General features: G+C 41.6%; 1 protein-coding gene across 2 annotated transcripts; it reads right to left on the reverse strand.

Moving 5' to 3' along the window:
* Positions 1 to 4,699: 4,699 nt before the first annotated feature.
* On the reverse strand, positions 4,700 to 7,035 carry LOC145018048 (staphylococcal-like nuclease CAN2). Of its 2 annotated transcripts, XM_078975989.1 has the most exons (9): positions 6,797 to 7,035; positions 6,577 to 6,632; positions 6,284 to 6,398; positions 5,924 to 6,034; positions 5,639 to 5,826; positions 5,471 to 5,527; positions 5,225 to 5,384; positions 5,083 to 5,151; positions 4,700 to 4,992 (listed from the first exon to the last, which is right to left on the reverse strand). In XM_078975989.1, exons 1-9 carry the CDS (start codon positions 6,968 to 6,970, stop codon positions 4,894 to 4,896), a joined length of 1,029 nt encoding a protein of 342 aa, XP_078832115.1. In that variant the 5' UTR covers positions 6,971 to 7,035; the 3' UTR covers positions 4,700 to 4,893. The 2 variants fall into 2 exon arrangements, with proteins under 2 accessions (XP_078832115.1, XP_078832116.1); XM_078975990.1 differs by lacking the exon at positions 6,577 to 6,632.
* Between the last annotated feature and the right edge of the window lie 10,455 nt (positions 7,036 to 17,490).

Below are 17,490 nucleotides of genomic sequence, written 5' to 3' on the forward strand. Positions count from 1 at the left end.
GATAAACGCAGAGTAAATTCTGGAATCATTTCATTTATGAAAGCCAGAAAGTGTTTGGCCAAAGGATGTACATCGTATCTAGCATTCTTGATCGATGCTAAGAAGGAGAAAAAGGCGATGCAAAGCATTCATGTCGTATGTGATTATCCAGAAGTATTTCCCAAAGATCTTCCCGGATTACCGCCTGATAGACAAGTGGAATTTAGAATAGACTTGTTGCCAGGGACGAATAGCAAAAGCACCTTACCGATTAGCACCAACGGAGATGAAGGAGCTGATGATGCAACTTCAGGAGTTATTGGACAAAGATTTCATTAGACCTAGTTCATCACCCTGGGGAGCTCCAGTGTTATTCGTGAAGAAGAAGGATGGAAGTATGAGAATGTGCATTGATTACAGAGAGCTGAACAAGGCAACAATAAAGAATAGATATCCGTTGCCGAGGATTGATGACCTGTTCGATCAACTTCAAGGTTCGAGCTATTTCTCGAAGATCGATCTTAGGTTGGGATATCATCAACTGAAAGTAAAAGAGCAGGATATAGCGAAGACTGCATTCAGAAAATGATATAGGCACTATGAGTTTTTGGTTATGTCGTTTTGACTAACCAATGCTCCAGCAGCATTCATGGATTTAATGAACAGGGTTTGTAATCCGTTCCTAGATAAATCTGTGATAGTGTTCATAGATGATATTCTGATTTATTCAAAAAGCCAAGAAGAGCATGGCAAACACTTGCGAGAAGTGTTAGAAGTTTTGAAGAAGGAGAAGTTGTATGCAAAGTTCTCCAAATGTGATTTTTGGATTCAAGAAGTCCAATTCTTGGGTCACGTGGTCAACCAAGAAGGGATAATGGTTGATCCAACAAAGACTGAGGCCATGATGAAGTGGGAACAACCAAAAAGTCCCACGGAGATCCGAAGCTTTTTGGGATTAGCCGGATATTACCGAAGGTTTATCTAAGGCTTTTCTTCGATCGCTAGCCCATTAACAGCTTTGACCCACAAAGGAGCGACTTATGCTTGGAACGATAAGCATAAAGAGGCATTCGAGATGCTAAAGAAGAAACTATGCGAGGCACCAATACTTTCTCTACCCGATGGAGTTGAAGACTTCGCTATTTATAGCGATGCGTCTGGTGTTGGATTGGGTTGTGTTTTGACCCAAAGAGATAAGGTGATCGCATATGCGTCTAGACAATTGAAAGAGCATGAAAGGAACTACCCGACTCATGATTTGGAGTTAGCAGCGGTAGTTTTCGCTTTGAAAATATGGAGGCATTACCTCTATGGAACGAAGTGCAAACTTTTCACTGATCATAAGAGTCTCCAATATCTCTTTGGTCAGAAGGAATTCAATATGAGGCAACGACGCTCGCTAGAATTACTTAAGGACTACGACTGTGAGATACTTTACCACCCTGGTAAAGCGAATGTTGTTGCTGATGCTCTCAGTCGGAAAGTCATTCTTGAAAGAAAAAGGCCAAGAGCGTTAAGAATTGAAGTTGTCTCGACCATTGTGGAAAGTATAAAGAAAGCTCAAGAGGAAGCTTCTGAGAAGAATGAACGAAATGAGGAACGTTTGGGCAAAATGTTGGTGTTCGGTATAAACAGTCATGGACTGAAGGTGTTCCAAGATCGGATTTAGATACCTAAGATAGGAGGAGTCAGATATCTTCTTATGGAAGAAGCTCACAAGACCATGTACTCGATTCATCCCGGTAGCACTAAAATGTATAAGGACCTGAAACCCTACTACTGGTGGCCGACGATGAAGTTTGATGTTGCAAAGTATGTGGCTGAGTGTGTGATTTGTGCGAGAGTCAAGACACAACATTAGAAACCATACGGGAGTTTAGAACCATTGCCTGTGCCTATGGGTAAGTGGGAAGACATTGCTATGGATTTTGTCACTAAACTGCCCAGAACAAAGAATGGTCACGACATGATTTGGGTGGTCGTTGATCGATTCACTAAGAGTGCGCATTTCATAGCAGCCAAAGAGAAATGGTCTATGGAAAAGCTTGCGAATTCTTACGTGAAGGAAATTGTGAGGCTTCACGGTGTTCCGTTAACGATTGTATCGGATCGTGATAGCCGTTTCACCTCGAGGTTTTGGAAAAGTCTACAAGAGGAAATGGGTACCAAGTTGTGTTTAAGTACAGCTTACCATCCGCATACTGATGGTCAGAGCGAACGGACGATACAAACACTTGAAGATATGATGAGAGCATGTACTCTAGAATTCCAAGGTAACTGGGATGAACATTTACCTTTGGTAGATATTTCATACAATAATAGTTTCCACTTGAGACCACAGACTCTTTCTAGACAGTCTTGTGGAACGCTAGCAGATTCATAACCTGCAGGTGTTGTGAACGATGTGCTCACCAGTGTACTCTATCCCCCTCATGGTTGTCTTTAGGATATCTATTGTTGAGGAAACCCCTTAGCAATAATGTCCGTCCCGATGAAAATCCTAGATTTGGTCCCTTGAGATAGATGTTGTTTTAGGGACATAAATTGAGGATAACGGAAATGGGTAATCGGGTTATTGTTGGTTGGTGAAATTAAATATAATTATTTATTGTGGGTTGAAAACCCTATATGGTTATTTGTATTACAGGAAATGGCGCAAGAGCATAAGATGGATGAATCATCAAGTTGTTTTGTTTACAAGTCTGCATATGTATATATTTGTTGAATGACTTGTAATGTTATTGTTTATGCTTTATGGTCTGTATCAGAACATGACACCCCGAGTTTTGATTATATAATGAAAATGCATCTCTTGATGAAATGCTTTTATAAATATTATCTTATCATATTTTGTTTTTGGGAACAAATTCCGCAACTCTTTTAAATCAAAATGATTTACTCTGAAATTATTTTAAGAAGCATAAATGAAATCGCTCTTTTCTGGCCGAGATTTTAGGGATGTCACAGATTAGTTGTTAAAGGTTATAACCAAACCAATGTCATTGATTATTTAGACAACTTTTCACCAGTGGCCAAAATAGTAACTGTTAGATTACTTCTCTCATTGTCTACTGATAATGTTTGGTTCTTACACCAATTGGACATTAACAATGCATTTCTATATGGTTATCTAGATGAAGAAATCTATCTAAAGCCACCACAAGGTTACTATAATGTCAAAGAAGGAGAAGTGTGCAAGTTAAACAAATCTCTCTATGGACAATGGCATATTGAGTTTTGTAATAAGCTTTTAAGCTTTGGATTTAAACAATCTTCTCATGATCATTGTCTTTTCATTAAAAGAAGGAGATAACTTTCTTGCATTAGTTGTCTATATGGATGATGTGTTAATTATTGTTCCAAATGAAGAGATGATAAAAGAAGTTAAAGAACAACTCCACAAAGCTTTTACGATTAAAGATTTGGGACAAGCAAGTTATTTCTTGGGAGTAGAGTTGTTAAAAACAGAGAAAGGATTGTATGCCAATCAAAGAAAATACATCATGGATATTCTAGATGATACTAGACTTTGTGGAGCTAAATCAACTATTACACATGTCTTAAAGAATATTCAACTTTGTTTAGACAAAGGAAAAATTATAAATGATCCTGAAAAATAAAAAAATACTTGTTGGAAGATTATTGTATCTCAATTTTACAAGGCCATACACATCAGCTATGCAATTCAACAATTGAGCCAATTTTTTACATTCTCCAACAAAAATACACCGGGAAGCTGTTTTACATGTGTTGAATTATCTGAAAGGAAGTCCATCAAAAAGGATTATTTTTCAGAATAGGATCTTTGCCTTTGACAATTACTGCATATAATGATTCTGATTGGGCCACCTGTATAGATACTAGAAGATTTTTAACCGGATATTATAAAAGGCTTATGTGGACCTCAGTTTCAATTTCTTTTATTCAAGATGAACCTTGATGACATTCATCAACGTCCATCTTAAGGGGAAGATGTTAAGTTTCTATATTCAAAGGTTACATTTGTAATTTGTAATAGTTAAGGGGTTATAAATGTAAATACGTAGAGGTAGCTAATTCTGTTTGAAGCTCCTCCTTTGTTAGCTTTGTATATAAGTAATCAGTTCATTTCAGAACAATACACGAGAACATTACGATCAATTTCTCTCATATTATTTGTGCTTTGAAATTAGTGTGTTTTTGTAACTCTATCCAGAAGTATGATTGTTTTTTTAATTCATTTCCTTGTTGAAATAATATGCACACAATATGAGATTTTGGTATTTACAAATTTATAATGACATTTTTATCCATCTTTTGTTACATTTGCAACTGTTGTTTTGATTATGTAGGTGTATTTTGTGGTTGTTTTTCTGCTATCAATTGTTTATGTCGCAGAGATTTGTTTCTTTGTGAGAGAAAAATATAGATAGGGAATGTAAGGAAATAAAAAGAAAGAGATGAATGGAATTGTTCATTCCATAGGAATGAAAAAAATCTATTTGTTGTCCTACTAATAGAATCTATCGTTCCTAAAAAAATATGATTCCTTTTATTTTGTTAATTTTAATTCTTTATCTAGTGTGTGTGGCTTTTTTTAATTACATCATGGACCGTAACGAAAAATTGCAATATAACCTATTTTTATGTATGTAAATTTTAATGACATGTTTTTTTTTATTAAATTACAATTTTATATTATAACTTAAATTTTAATGAGCTTTTATTGAAATTTTTATCCTTGTGAGTTAAATCTCATTATTTATAATTAAACAATATATAGAATAGTATAAAAACTATACCTTGTATTTACAAATAAGATAAAGAAATTCATATGAAAAATCAGTTAATTCCTACAACCAGCCAACCAACCAAACATGATTGGAATGTAACGACTCATTCCATTCCTTCGCCATTCCATTCCATCCAACCAAACTATCTATGTTCACGGCGATTCTTCCTCCATTCCCATGGCATTTCAGGATTCGATGAAGCCCACAACCCAATTCTCTTAGCCCTTGCACTTTTCTCCCACTAACATCATCAAAACCAATTCCCCCATTTCAAACCTCAAAACAAAACCTCATTATTTTTCTTAACACAATCACATATAACTAAACTTACCTTCTCTAATTCCGGCCTTTTGTCATAGGCAGTGTAGTGCCATGCAAGTCCCTTCTTCAACATTAACTCCTGTGGAAATTCGAATCGAGTTTCCATATTAGTTTCTTTACAAATTTAGGTACTAAATCAGCATCAAAATCACCTGCACAAATATGCCATTACAGTAAATATCCCCAACAAAACGCCCATATTGATCTTCATCAAAAATCAAAATCTTCAAACACTTCCCATCAATTATCTTCACCAATTCATCCTTCGCCTCTTTCCCATAAGGCATCGCACTTTCAGGTGCATCTATTCCCCTGTTTCCATTTACTCATATCACCTCAAAATACAAACGCTTCACAAAATTAATTATTTATAATCCAAATATGGAAATATGAAATACCTTAGTCTGATCCTATACTTTCGTGCTAGAATTTCCTCGTTATTGATATGTAGCACCCTATATCATATAATATAACCCAATTCACACAAAATAAAAAAAAAAATAAAAAAAAAAACATTGTCATTATTGTCAAAGTTAAAAAGCTAGATTTGTGTCACATTAATGTACCCATAGCCTGCATCTTTGATTTGCTTCTGCAATGCATCTGCTTTGGTGTAGTTTTTGTGGGCCCGAGCTTCGTTGCGTTCTACTGCCGCCATGTGTACTTCTTGTGGGACACGCGATGACTCTCGTGCATCTGAGGTACTGACATAGACCGTTACAGTGTCTCCGTCTGCTACTGCCCTTGCATCCACCTTTTTTAAATTAAGTCACAATTTGCAAAATTATTATCAAGTTTAGACTGTCATTATCATTGTCAGTGTCAGTATCACTGTAGTAGGGAGTTCTTACGGGAAGTGTGTGTAATTCGAATTTGAGACCGTCAGCAAGCGGTGGAGCATCACCCGCGGTTAGTTCAACTAGCGAGTGCGGAAGTGGGAGACCGTAGAATGATAATATACCCTTTGAAAAGACAAATACAACTGTCAGAGTATTTTTTATGTTAAGGAAAACGAGAGCATTTATGTCTTTTGAAATGACGAGAGATTTTTTTTCTATAAACCTTTCACTTTTAACTTTTATCTACAACATTCAGTACATTCTGATTTGTCCTTGCCTCACAAAATAAACGTCCCTTCATGCCCATTGGCCATAAGGCTAGAATGGACATTTTGCATTACCTTAAAAAAAAGTTTTGGGTAAAAAAAGAACCTCGATATCAGGTCTTTGGTGTCTCTGTAGGGTGCGAATTACAAGCCTAGAAGCTTCCTCAGGTGTCTTTGGTGGAGGTTTTGATTCCCTCCATGCCTTCGATAGTTTCTTATACCTTTAATTCATTTGTTCAAGTGTCAAAAAAAAACCAACTAATAACGATTAAAAAATTCCACGCCTTTTTACATTTATACCCCTAGGTCCTAAAACTAGAGTTGAGTTTTGATTTCGATTATTTGAGTTTGAAAAGGTAGAAAGTGAAATGTAGGGGTAGTGATTGTTGGAAATTTTACCAATTGGACTGAGCTTTCTTGGATGAACTCACATGCTCACTCAGACCTTCAGGAACCTATAAATAATAAAGATCGAATTGAGTTTTTTTTTTCAATAAATTGACTCCAAGTAAAAGCTCAGATGGATTTTGTTGGTAGGTTTTAGAAACAATTTGTGGTGAATTATGGTGGAAAAGGGGTGATTGTGATAGATCTATGTTACGAGAGTGAAGTGAGGTACCTGGGAGGTGATTTCGAAGTGATAGAGGTGCTGGGCAAGGGCGGAGACACCGACGCTGGTTGAAGAAACGCCGTGGTGGCCAAGTTGTTGATCACCAGCACTGCCGTATGTAGTGGTGGTGGTTGGTGGCTCGGAACAGCATTGGCCATAAAGAAACCTCAATGCATTTCCCATTCTCTTTTACTGTTCGTTTTCTTGCACTTCGAGTTTGGATATTTTCTGAGCGAGATAATGGTAGAGAGAGAAAAAGGGGTAAACCAAATTCTATTCGATAATGAGTATCTGCCACGCGTCTGTATATGATTTGTCGTGACCTTTCTAATATTTTTTTTGATAATTTTTTGATAAATTAACCGGCTAAACCGAAGCCGCCGAACCCACTGTGGAGGGAGTCAAACCCGCCCAAACCGGATGCCTCCCAACCCGTCTTCCTTAAATTCTTGCTTTGGTTTCAACCTTCATTGGGTTCCTCAAATCGCAACACCCCTCTCTTTCTATCATGCTCTCCTCCCTCTACTCCTTGAACCGTTACGACCCCGTCTTCCCTAAGGGGCAAAGAAAAAGTACAAGAGAAGTTAAATTGAGTATAATTACAAACATAGAAATGGAGAAATACTATAATCAACCCACTTAATCGTCTGTTTACTCCTTTTATGTTTCAGTCAAACGTACACCAAGGATTTAATGTGATCAGCCACCAGAGTAGGAGAAGGTTTGCCATTCTTAAACACCCACTCATTGCGCGCTTTCCACACAAGCCAAAACATCCCATAACAAATTAGAATAAGTATTTTCCTGTTTTTAGGATAGTTCCCCATGAAGACACGAAGTCAAGTAAGTCATCAACACTGATGAAATCCCTAACTACAATATCACACCACTTGAACATTTATTCACGTGTTACACTAGCAAAATTACATCCTGTCAAAATATGGTCTGCACACTCATCAACCCCATTACAGTATCCACAAGATAAGCAGTCCAAAGTCACTCCACGTTGATTTAAAGTTATACAAGACGGGATCCTACCTATTTTGGTCCTCCATACAAAAGTAAGGACTTTGATTGGGACCTCCTGAAACCAAGAAATGCAACGAAGAGGGAAACTAGGGAATGTAGCAATCAGTTTAGTGCGTACCACAACAGTAGAGAAGACCCTGTTGGAATCAAGACCACATTGTCACCCATCACTTGCAACGCCAGGTGTGAAAAGACCCACAACTGCATTGATTTAGGCAAGCTCATGTGACAGTCCCGCCGCACGTACTTCACAAGCCCAGTCCAAATTGAACCCATGTGCGTTAATTTTGTCCGCCACCGTGCATTTTTTGTTCATCTTTATTCAGTATAGACCAGCGAATCTGTTCTTTAGCTTACCTCCATCAACCCAGTTGTCCAACCAAAATAGTGTATTGGCACCTGAATTCACTTTATTTTGGATAATATCATTAAAATGTAAGCCACAATTCTCTAAATCACGTTTTGTCCGTGCTATATTATTCCAAACCCCCGGTATAGTCTTCCTTGATAAGTAATCTGCTGGTTTATTCTTCAGATTGTGGATAGCAGTAATCACTTGGGCTCATAACGACATATTATCCAACTTGTATATCCACCACCACTTAGCCATTAAGGCTAGATTCAGTGATTGTAGAGATCCCACACCAAGTCCACCTATCTTTTTAGGAGCTATAACTTTGTCCCACGAAACCCAATTGATTTTGAACTTATCGGTGCTACCTCCCCCCCCCCCCCCCCCTCCCGATAAAAACTTCATTTGATCTTTTCATGGTTGTTAATTACCCCACATGGGGCCTTAAAGATAGAAAGGTAGTATGTAGGTACATTACCAACACCGATTGGATAAGTGTGAGTCGCCCCCCAAACGACAATGTTGTAACGACCAAAAATTTCAACAAAATTTAAACTTTTCAAAAACATCCCAATTCATTAAGTTATTACAAAAAGGTTTTCAATACATTTATTATCAGAGTATTCCCATATCCATATCATAAAACATAAACACGAGGAGCGGTACAATCACGCCTTTGCCTTGCCACGGTCTCCTGAAGAACCTGAAAAACATAAAACCACAACTATAAGCCCGAAAGCTTAGTGAGATACCCCTAAAATACCAACCACATATACCATACACATAACATGCTATATCATATCGAATCACAGAACGGCCATGCATATCGGGTCTGCTGTCGGACTGGTCCGCCGTGTCGGGCCTTCAGTCCACCTGGTCCACCCTTCGTCTAGTCATATCCCTTGAGTCTGCAGTGTGGTTGGTCCGCCCGCACCGGGCCTTCAACCCACCTGGTCCACTCTCTGACTCTACAGTATGACTGGTCCGCCCGCATCGGGCCTTCAGTTGGCCTGGTCCACTCTCCGAGCCTCGGCACGTCTGGTCCGCCCTTCTGGTGCCTACAGACTATCCGAACCGCTCGCTGGGCCTTCGGAACAACCGGTGTGCCCTGGGTATCTTGGCCTACAGCACGAAGTAGGACCCGCCTCAACCCAACTCCAGTCCAAACAACCATGTGCACATAAACATTCAATCACATAACAAATTCTCATTTAATCAAACCGATCTAACAGATCACGTAACACAACATACTCTAGGCAGGATCCCGACCTAACCGGTCACTAGCATAGCACCATCCTATATACCAGGATACCGACCTTAACCAGGTCTCTAACGAATACCATCCTAACTACCAGGATGCAACATATCAAAGCAATAACATAACAACAGATACCCGGATCTCAATCCGATAAAGGGCCGGCCTTGGTGCCTTAGACCCTATTGATATAGTGAGGATAACTCACCTCGCAACTGCTGACTGAAAGGATAAGATCACGCTGCTGAAATCTCCGACCCGAACTTCACCACTAGCTAACACCAATACTGAACTCAAAACAAAAGCCAATAATTACCAAAATGCCCCTGGAAGTCAACTGGTCAACCCTTGGTTAAAGTCAAAGTCAAAATCTACCCCTGACTGACTCTACTCGCCGAGTCAACCCGATGACTTGCCGAGTCCCCATACACAAAACCTCCTTCAATTCGCGACTTAACTCGCCGAGGCATCCCTTGACTCACCGAGTCATAGCCTTCCCAAAAGAAACTTGGACCCTACGACCAGACTCGCCAAGTCTGTCACACCCCCAAACCTGAACGGCGGAAACGTTCGGGGTGGATGACTTCATGTGGTAGCGTAACAAATGAATACATATTAAAGAAAGCAATACAACCAACATATATATATATATATATATATATATAATTGAAAGTTTACATTTGTCAAAAGTTACATGTTCAAAACCAATTACAATACGATGTTAAAATACAAGATTAAACCGGCGCCGCAGCATCCCTTCATCGGAAGCGTAATGAATACCTGAATTTACTGATTTCCTGGGACATACAAGTGATTTTGAAAGAGTAGATCAGCATTTAAGCTGGTGAGTTTCATAAGTATTTAAGTGACAATGTTTGTATGAAATGAAATGTTTTGTCTTTGTTTGTGTTTAGAAAATCTTATATTTTCTACTAGTATAAAAGTAGCCTTCACTCAAGACCAATGTTTGTTTTTAAAAATGTATGTAAGAGTAAAAACAACTAATGTGTTTGAAAACCTTGTAAATCAATGCATTTTTAATACCCCATGTGAGTTTTATAACCATACTATTGACTCGGAATGCCTATACTCAACGTTCTTCAGGCGTTGGAATGTTATGACGTTTGTCACCCCAAATGGTGGACTGCAGCTAACAGTCAGGGTGCGGGTTGTCAAGCCCGTATAGATCTATACACAAACACCATGCTCCCCCTCCAAGGGATTCTGGTATATAATACATGACTTGAAATGTGTACTCGAACGTACATGAAGTTAGTGTCTCACAAAACCGTGGTATAAAAACAGATCTACTTGTTAAAATGTTACGTTTATTTTTGTATACGAAAGTGACTTCTTGAAATTCATGTTTCTAGTACATAAGAGTTAGAAATTTGTTCGTAAAACTATACCTATTATAGTTTTCTAAAAGTGTGTCTCGTTTGTTTAGAAATACCAAGAAAAGGAATCATTTGTTATGAAAGCATAGATTTTTGGTGTAGAGTCTAAGAATGATAAGTATAATCTAAGAAGGTTTAGTTTATACATGCATTACAACAAATTTATATTTCAAAAGATAGAATGCTATTTTAACATATGTTATATATATATATATATATATATATATATATATATATATATATATATATATATATATATATATATATGTGAAAGTTCCTTAAAAGTTTGTAAATCGCATGTGATTTGGATACATATCAAAGAGTTCTTTATGTAAGACATGATAATACTCGTGTGTTTTACTTGTAATCCCCCCCCCCCCCCCTTGAAAGCATATAAAAGAATTTATAGAACCTTTAAAAGGTAAATTAAGGGGTATGAACTCACTTGAAAGTTTGGAGATAGCGAGATGGAAAACCGGGCAGAGTTTCGTCTCGGGAAACGGATTTTTCTCAGGATTCTCGGGAATCTCGGGAGTAAAATCGACCCTCGGGGCTTGAGCAAAAAGACCAGAGCTTCGGGTTTGAACGGGCATGGAAAACGAGGCAATATCGTGAAAGAAAGGAGAGAAATGAGCATTTTTCTCGGAAGCCTTCGCATGCTATTTATAGGGGGCCTGAGAAGCCTCGTATGCGGGGCGTACGCTCGTACGCAGCGCGTACGCGTACGTCATGCGTGACCGAAGCCTCGACTGCCTCGGCTTCGGATGGGACGGATCAGTCTGCCGGGTCGGATGGGACGGCGGGTCGGACGGGCGGGTCGGTAGCCTCGCATAGGGCGACGTGGCCGATTTGAGACCAAGTTCCTCGGGTACGCAGGGCGTACAGGGGTACGCAGCGCGTACCTCGGATTATGCTTGAATTTTGAATTAAATAAATATATAACTTATTTAATAAACTTCAAAAATCCATATCTTCTTCATACGAACTCCGTTTTCGATGGTCTTTATATCCACGCGTAGGTGAGACTACGCTCTACAACTTTCGTTTAGATTCCATTGGCAAATTCCAAAATTATTTTTATTATTTATTTATTAAAATGACGTGATTAAGGAATTTCTTTTAAAAATTCATAACTTCTTTATCTGACGTCGGTTTTTGCCAAACTTTTTACCGTTGAAATACCATTGTCGAGACCTTCGATTCTCGTTTAGGTCCTTCTGGCCAAATGTCGCTCGATCTCCGATTCGAGTTTTTAGCTGTCTGTTGCTAAGCTGAACTTGGAAAAATCATAACTTCAATATACGAAGTCGGATTTGGGCGTTCTTTTTACGTACGGTCATGGTTTAATGATATTTGAACATAGAAGAATTTAAATAGAAACTTTTTGGATATTTTATTATCAAAGTTAATTTTATTAACTCAAAAATGTTTACAATACTTGACCTATTAGGCCATTACAAAGAGTTGAAATATCGGGTTGTCACAGAGTCCAAGAACAGACTCGCCGAGTCTACGACTATCTTCAACCTACTCGCCGAGTTGTTCTTCCAACTCGCCGAGTTCCAGGCCATCTTCATCCAACTCGCCGAGTCCACCCATGTGACTCGTCGAGTACCACCGGGTTTGAATCCATACAGAGGCTTTCCAAGCCATGCAGATGATCCAAACCATAGATCTACCCTTCCTAAGGCCATCCATCACGTAAAGTGGCAATCTTTACGTGAATCCAAGAAGATCTAGGCATTTTCACTCTAGGGTTTGGGTTTGGGACAAGATAGCTCCATCAATCTCTCAACAACAGGGACCTTTATGCATTCAAACCCCTTCTCCATTCCAGATTTGAGGTAGCAACCTCAGATCTAACCTCTAAACTCCAATACCTCAAAAGATAAGCTCTCTAACACCTCCAAAAGTGATGAATCTAGATAATAGCAGCTCAAACAATGAAATAATACCTCAAAAGGAAGCTCCAAGAGAAGATTAATCCGAATCCTTGCAAAGCCCTTTGATCCAAGTCCCTTCTCCTTCAAGATTTCTTCAACAAGCACTTCCCTAAGCTCCAAATGCACTCAAATCCTCCACAATCAGGTATCTAGGGTTTCTGGACTTCAAGGGAGATCAAGAAGGTTGGGGAGAGGGTATAATGTCCTTTAAATAGGGCTCATCCTCCGGATTTAGGGTTTTCTCCACTCAGCGCCTACTCACCGAGTCCAGCTTTGGACTCGCCGAGTTGGCCACTTAACACGCGACCTGAGTCGCGACTCTACTCGCCGAGTCCACCCATGGACTCGTCGAGTTTCCCTTCAAATTTACACTTTTAACCCTTCAACTCTACTCTTGATATTCCGGGATGTTACAATTCTCCCCGACTTAAATTAGGCTTCGCCCTCGAAGCCTGCGGCAAATCAACTCTAGAAATTCTCTTGCATTACAACTCCTGGCATTAACCCAATCAGGCTCCTCAAGGCACAACCATGAAAACCAGAAACTCACTTTCTCCTTCCTCGCGGTGTCCGGACCACCGTCACAAGTCGGCCACCGGCTTTACCCTCTGATAACCACACATAACAACTAAGTACCACCCATGATGCAGCACTGCTCCAAATCACATCCATCACTCGACCCATATGAGCTATAAATAACTATGCACCACCAGATTCCCGATCCGGGTCCAACTCTATCCATTCCAAGCTGACAGAAAAACACATTCTTCAGGGCAACTCCCATGAGTTCTCCTCGTGCAATCACATGCACCTGCTGAACTAGCTCTGGCACCCTAGGGTTAGGAAAACCCATCCACTGACGACCCTCAAAACATCCCTCAGGATGAACCACTGCTACGCAATTCCTTCACCGAAATCAAGATGGGAATACAAAACTCCATCCTTGCATCCCTTACGAGCCTCTTGACTTTACACCCTCAGAATTTCCTTCCGTGACCTCGGCAGACATCCAAACCGGATGTGATTCCATACCACCGCCGCACACACTGCGCCATAACCATAATTGGAACACCCCCAATCATAACTTCGCACTACTAATTCACTTCCGTGACTTACATTCCCTCTCGGATCTACATTCCTTTCCCTTTTTCCTTCCCACGGAGATCCACTTGGCAGTCTTAACACTACCACAAATGCCACGATGCTCACCCAATACTACACCGTTTCCTTATGGCATAACCGCTATCCCATGCACCAGACGTACTCTGAATCCACTCGCGAAGACTCTCAAGTCCACGCTTGCCTTCCCATCATGATCAATATCCGGGGCCAGACCTTCTAACGCTAACATATCGCGACATACTCAATCTATTTCCCCGCACCGATCTAACAACACATGCAGAGTCTTCAGCATGACTGGACCGCCTTACCCGGCCTTCAGCCAACTGGACCACTCTCATAACCTTCATTAGACCTGGACCGCCCTCCAGGGCCTTCAGTCTAGCTGGACCATCCTCCGAGCCTTCGGCATGACTGGTACGCCTACTGGCCTTCAGTCTATCCGGACTGCTCAACTAGCAATCAACATTCCGAGTTACCCTTCGGGAAACTCCTCCCATGCATACTGTTCTAGCCCTCTAGGGGTTCCGAACTCTACCTCCATCCCATATACTCAGTCCCGGCCCGATCCTAGGCCTTCCATAATCAATCACTATTGGTCTGTATCTCGCCCCGCACGTCTGCCATTTACTCATACCAGTCTATGCCCCTGGCTGACCGAGACACTACTGAATCCCATGCAGCTAAACAAACTTTCATATTCGTCGATCCTTCAGAGAATTCTCCAATTCTCCCCCACTTAGAGTACTGACTATCAACCACCGGTCGCCATCACCGACCTCCCTCAACAACCCTTCATGACACATACTCTTTCACGCGAACCGTTTCCCACTAACACGAACAACCTTCACCAATCGCATAACAATACTGATGATCCCGGCACGAAAGAACTCGATCCTCAACTAACCACTCCTCAGACTGCAAATGTTACCCAATATCCAGACCAACACCTGATTCCCACGAACAACCCTCATGAATGATAACCAACGAAATTTCTAACACTAAGCCCATAACCATGCCATAACCCTCAAAATCAGAGAATACATCACCGAAAACCATGCGACGAGACTAGCGGATAAACGATACTCCACGATAATCATAAATAAACGAGACAACAAGAAAGAAACATACCCGCAGCTGCACCCGACACTGCTCTGACCTCCTCTGCTGCAAGCTGAAAAGCACGACCCTGAGCCCTTGGGGGCTTCGCTCCATCCTGACCTCCACCTGTGATCCTCAATGTGGCTGGTGCTGGAGCCAGCACCGGTCCTGCAACAAGTTGTGGGCAGTTGACCCTCAAGTGCCCAACCTGATGATAATGATAACAAATTCTCAAATCCCGAACCGGCACTGACTGCCGACAATCCCTCGCATAGTGCCCCTCCTTTCCGCACTTGCGGCATGCACCACCGGACCGACAAACTCCGGTGTGACCTCTCCCACACTTTCCACAAACGTGACTACCCTGATCTCCCATCCTGGAATCAACGGTCTTAGACCGTTTCGTCACCGGTTGCGACTGCACCGGAGCTTGCCTCATCTTACACAACTGCAACTCAATCTCTAACTCACGGCGCCTGGCGGCCTCCTGCAACTCCAACAAGGTCTCGCACCTCTGCGCGGACACAAACTGTCTGATGTCTCTCTTTAGCATACTCAGATATCGGGACATCTTAGCCTACTCCGAAGCGAACTCAGGGCAAAACATCGCCCTCTCAGTAAACATCCTGGTGATTTCCGTCACCGACTCCGAATCCTGCTTCAGCTCAAGGAACTCCTGAGCCAACCTCTACCTCTCGACATGCGGAACATAACGAGTGTTGAACATCTCTCTGAACTGATCCCATGAAACCGCAGCCCTCTGCGCATCCGAGTATGACCCCGTGGTCAATCTCCACCAATCCTTTACCCCGAGCCTTAACAGGTTCAGAGCGCACCTCACCCTCTGATCAGCAGGGCATGAACACGTGAAGAAACACCCCTCCACGTCTGATAACCATCTCATAGCAACGATCGGATCCTGTACTCCATCAAATGTGGGAGGCTTTGTATTATCGAAGTCCCGATACTGAAAACCTCTACTAGCTCCTCCCCCTGCCGCTGCTACAGCCGCTGTAGCCGTGGCGGCAGCCGTCTTAGTGAGAGCCGCATAGCGCTCATCAAAATACTCCACCATGGCGTTCTTGATCAACCCAAATAGTTCCGGCAGTTCGGCCCGGAACAACGCAGCAACCTCATCATGCAGGATCTCACGAATCGTCGCATCCAAATCACCTGTGCTCATCTGACCAACAACCTTAGGTGGTACGGACCCGCTCGGAACTCCCTCTCCTGCTCCCAATCCTGACCCGGATCCACTCCCAGCATGCCTTGAAATATCCATACTGAAAATAAACCACCAAAATCTCAGACACTTCCCACTATCTCGGGAACCAACTCTCAACCCAACCCTAGAGGTCATGGTTTCCCTGATACGCGTATGGGTCCTGTGCTTTCAGTAGTACGGGCCCATACTACCTTCCACACCTACCCATATTTGTATGAAGTACTACCACAACACCCTAGCGACAAATATACATAGCAAGCACTCAATCCTCACTTCTAGAGGAACACTGGAAATCTATCACGAGGAAACCCTAGGCTAACAGACATCATAAATCAGGCAACACATCATGAAATCCTGAAGATCCCTAGCCTAACACTAGCATGTTGTTCTATCAAAGCTCAATAAAACAAATATAATGTATGGTATTTTGGGGTTACTTACTGGCTCTGGCTGATCGTACCTCCGCGTCCTCCCTAACTTATTTCGAAAACCATTTTAAATTCTCTTTTGAAAACCCTCCTCGATTTGAGGCTGGAGTCACACAAGTGTTCCTCCAATTCACTCAAACCAAGGCTCGGATACCAACTTGTAACGACCAAAAATTTCAACAAAATTTAAACTTTTCAAAAACATCCCAATTCATTAAGTTATTACAAAAAGGTTTTCAATACATTTATTATCAGAGTATTCCCAGATCCATATCATAAAACATAAACGCGAGGAGCGGTACGATCACGCCTTTGCCTTGCCACGGTCTATTGAAGAACCTGAAAAACATAAAACCACAACTGTAAGCCCGAAAGCTTAGTGAGATACCCCCAAAATACCAACCACATATACCATACACATAACATGCTATATCATATCGAATCACAGAACGGCCATGCATATCGGGTCTGATGTCGGACAAGTCCGCCATGTCGGGCCTTCAGTCCACCTGGTCCACCCTTCGTCTAGTCATATCCCTCGAGTCTGCAGTGTGGTTGGTCCGCCCGCACCGGGCCTTCAACCCACCTGGTCCACTCTCTGACTCTACAGTATGACTGGTTCGCCCGCATCGGGCCTTCAGTTGGCCTGGTCCACTCTCCGAGCCTCGGCACGTCTGGTCCGCCCTTCTGGTGCCTACAGCCTATCCGGACCGCTCGCTGGGCCTTCGGAACAACCGGTGCGCCCTGGGTATCTTGGCCTACAGCACGAAGTAGGACCCGCCTCAACCCAACTCCAGTCCAAACAACCATGTGCACATAAACATTCAATCACATAACAAATTCTCATTTAATCA

This window comes from Lactuca saligna, chromosome 9 (genome assembly GCF_052625555.1).
Source record: "Lactuca saligna cultivar CGN05327 chromosome 9, ASM5262555v1, whole genome shotgun sequence".
NCBI classification, from domain to species: domain Eukaryota; kingdom Viridiplantae; phylum Streptophyta; class Magnoliopsida; order Asterales; family Asteraceae; genus Lactuca; species Lactuca saligna.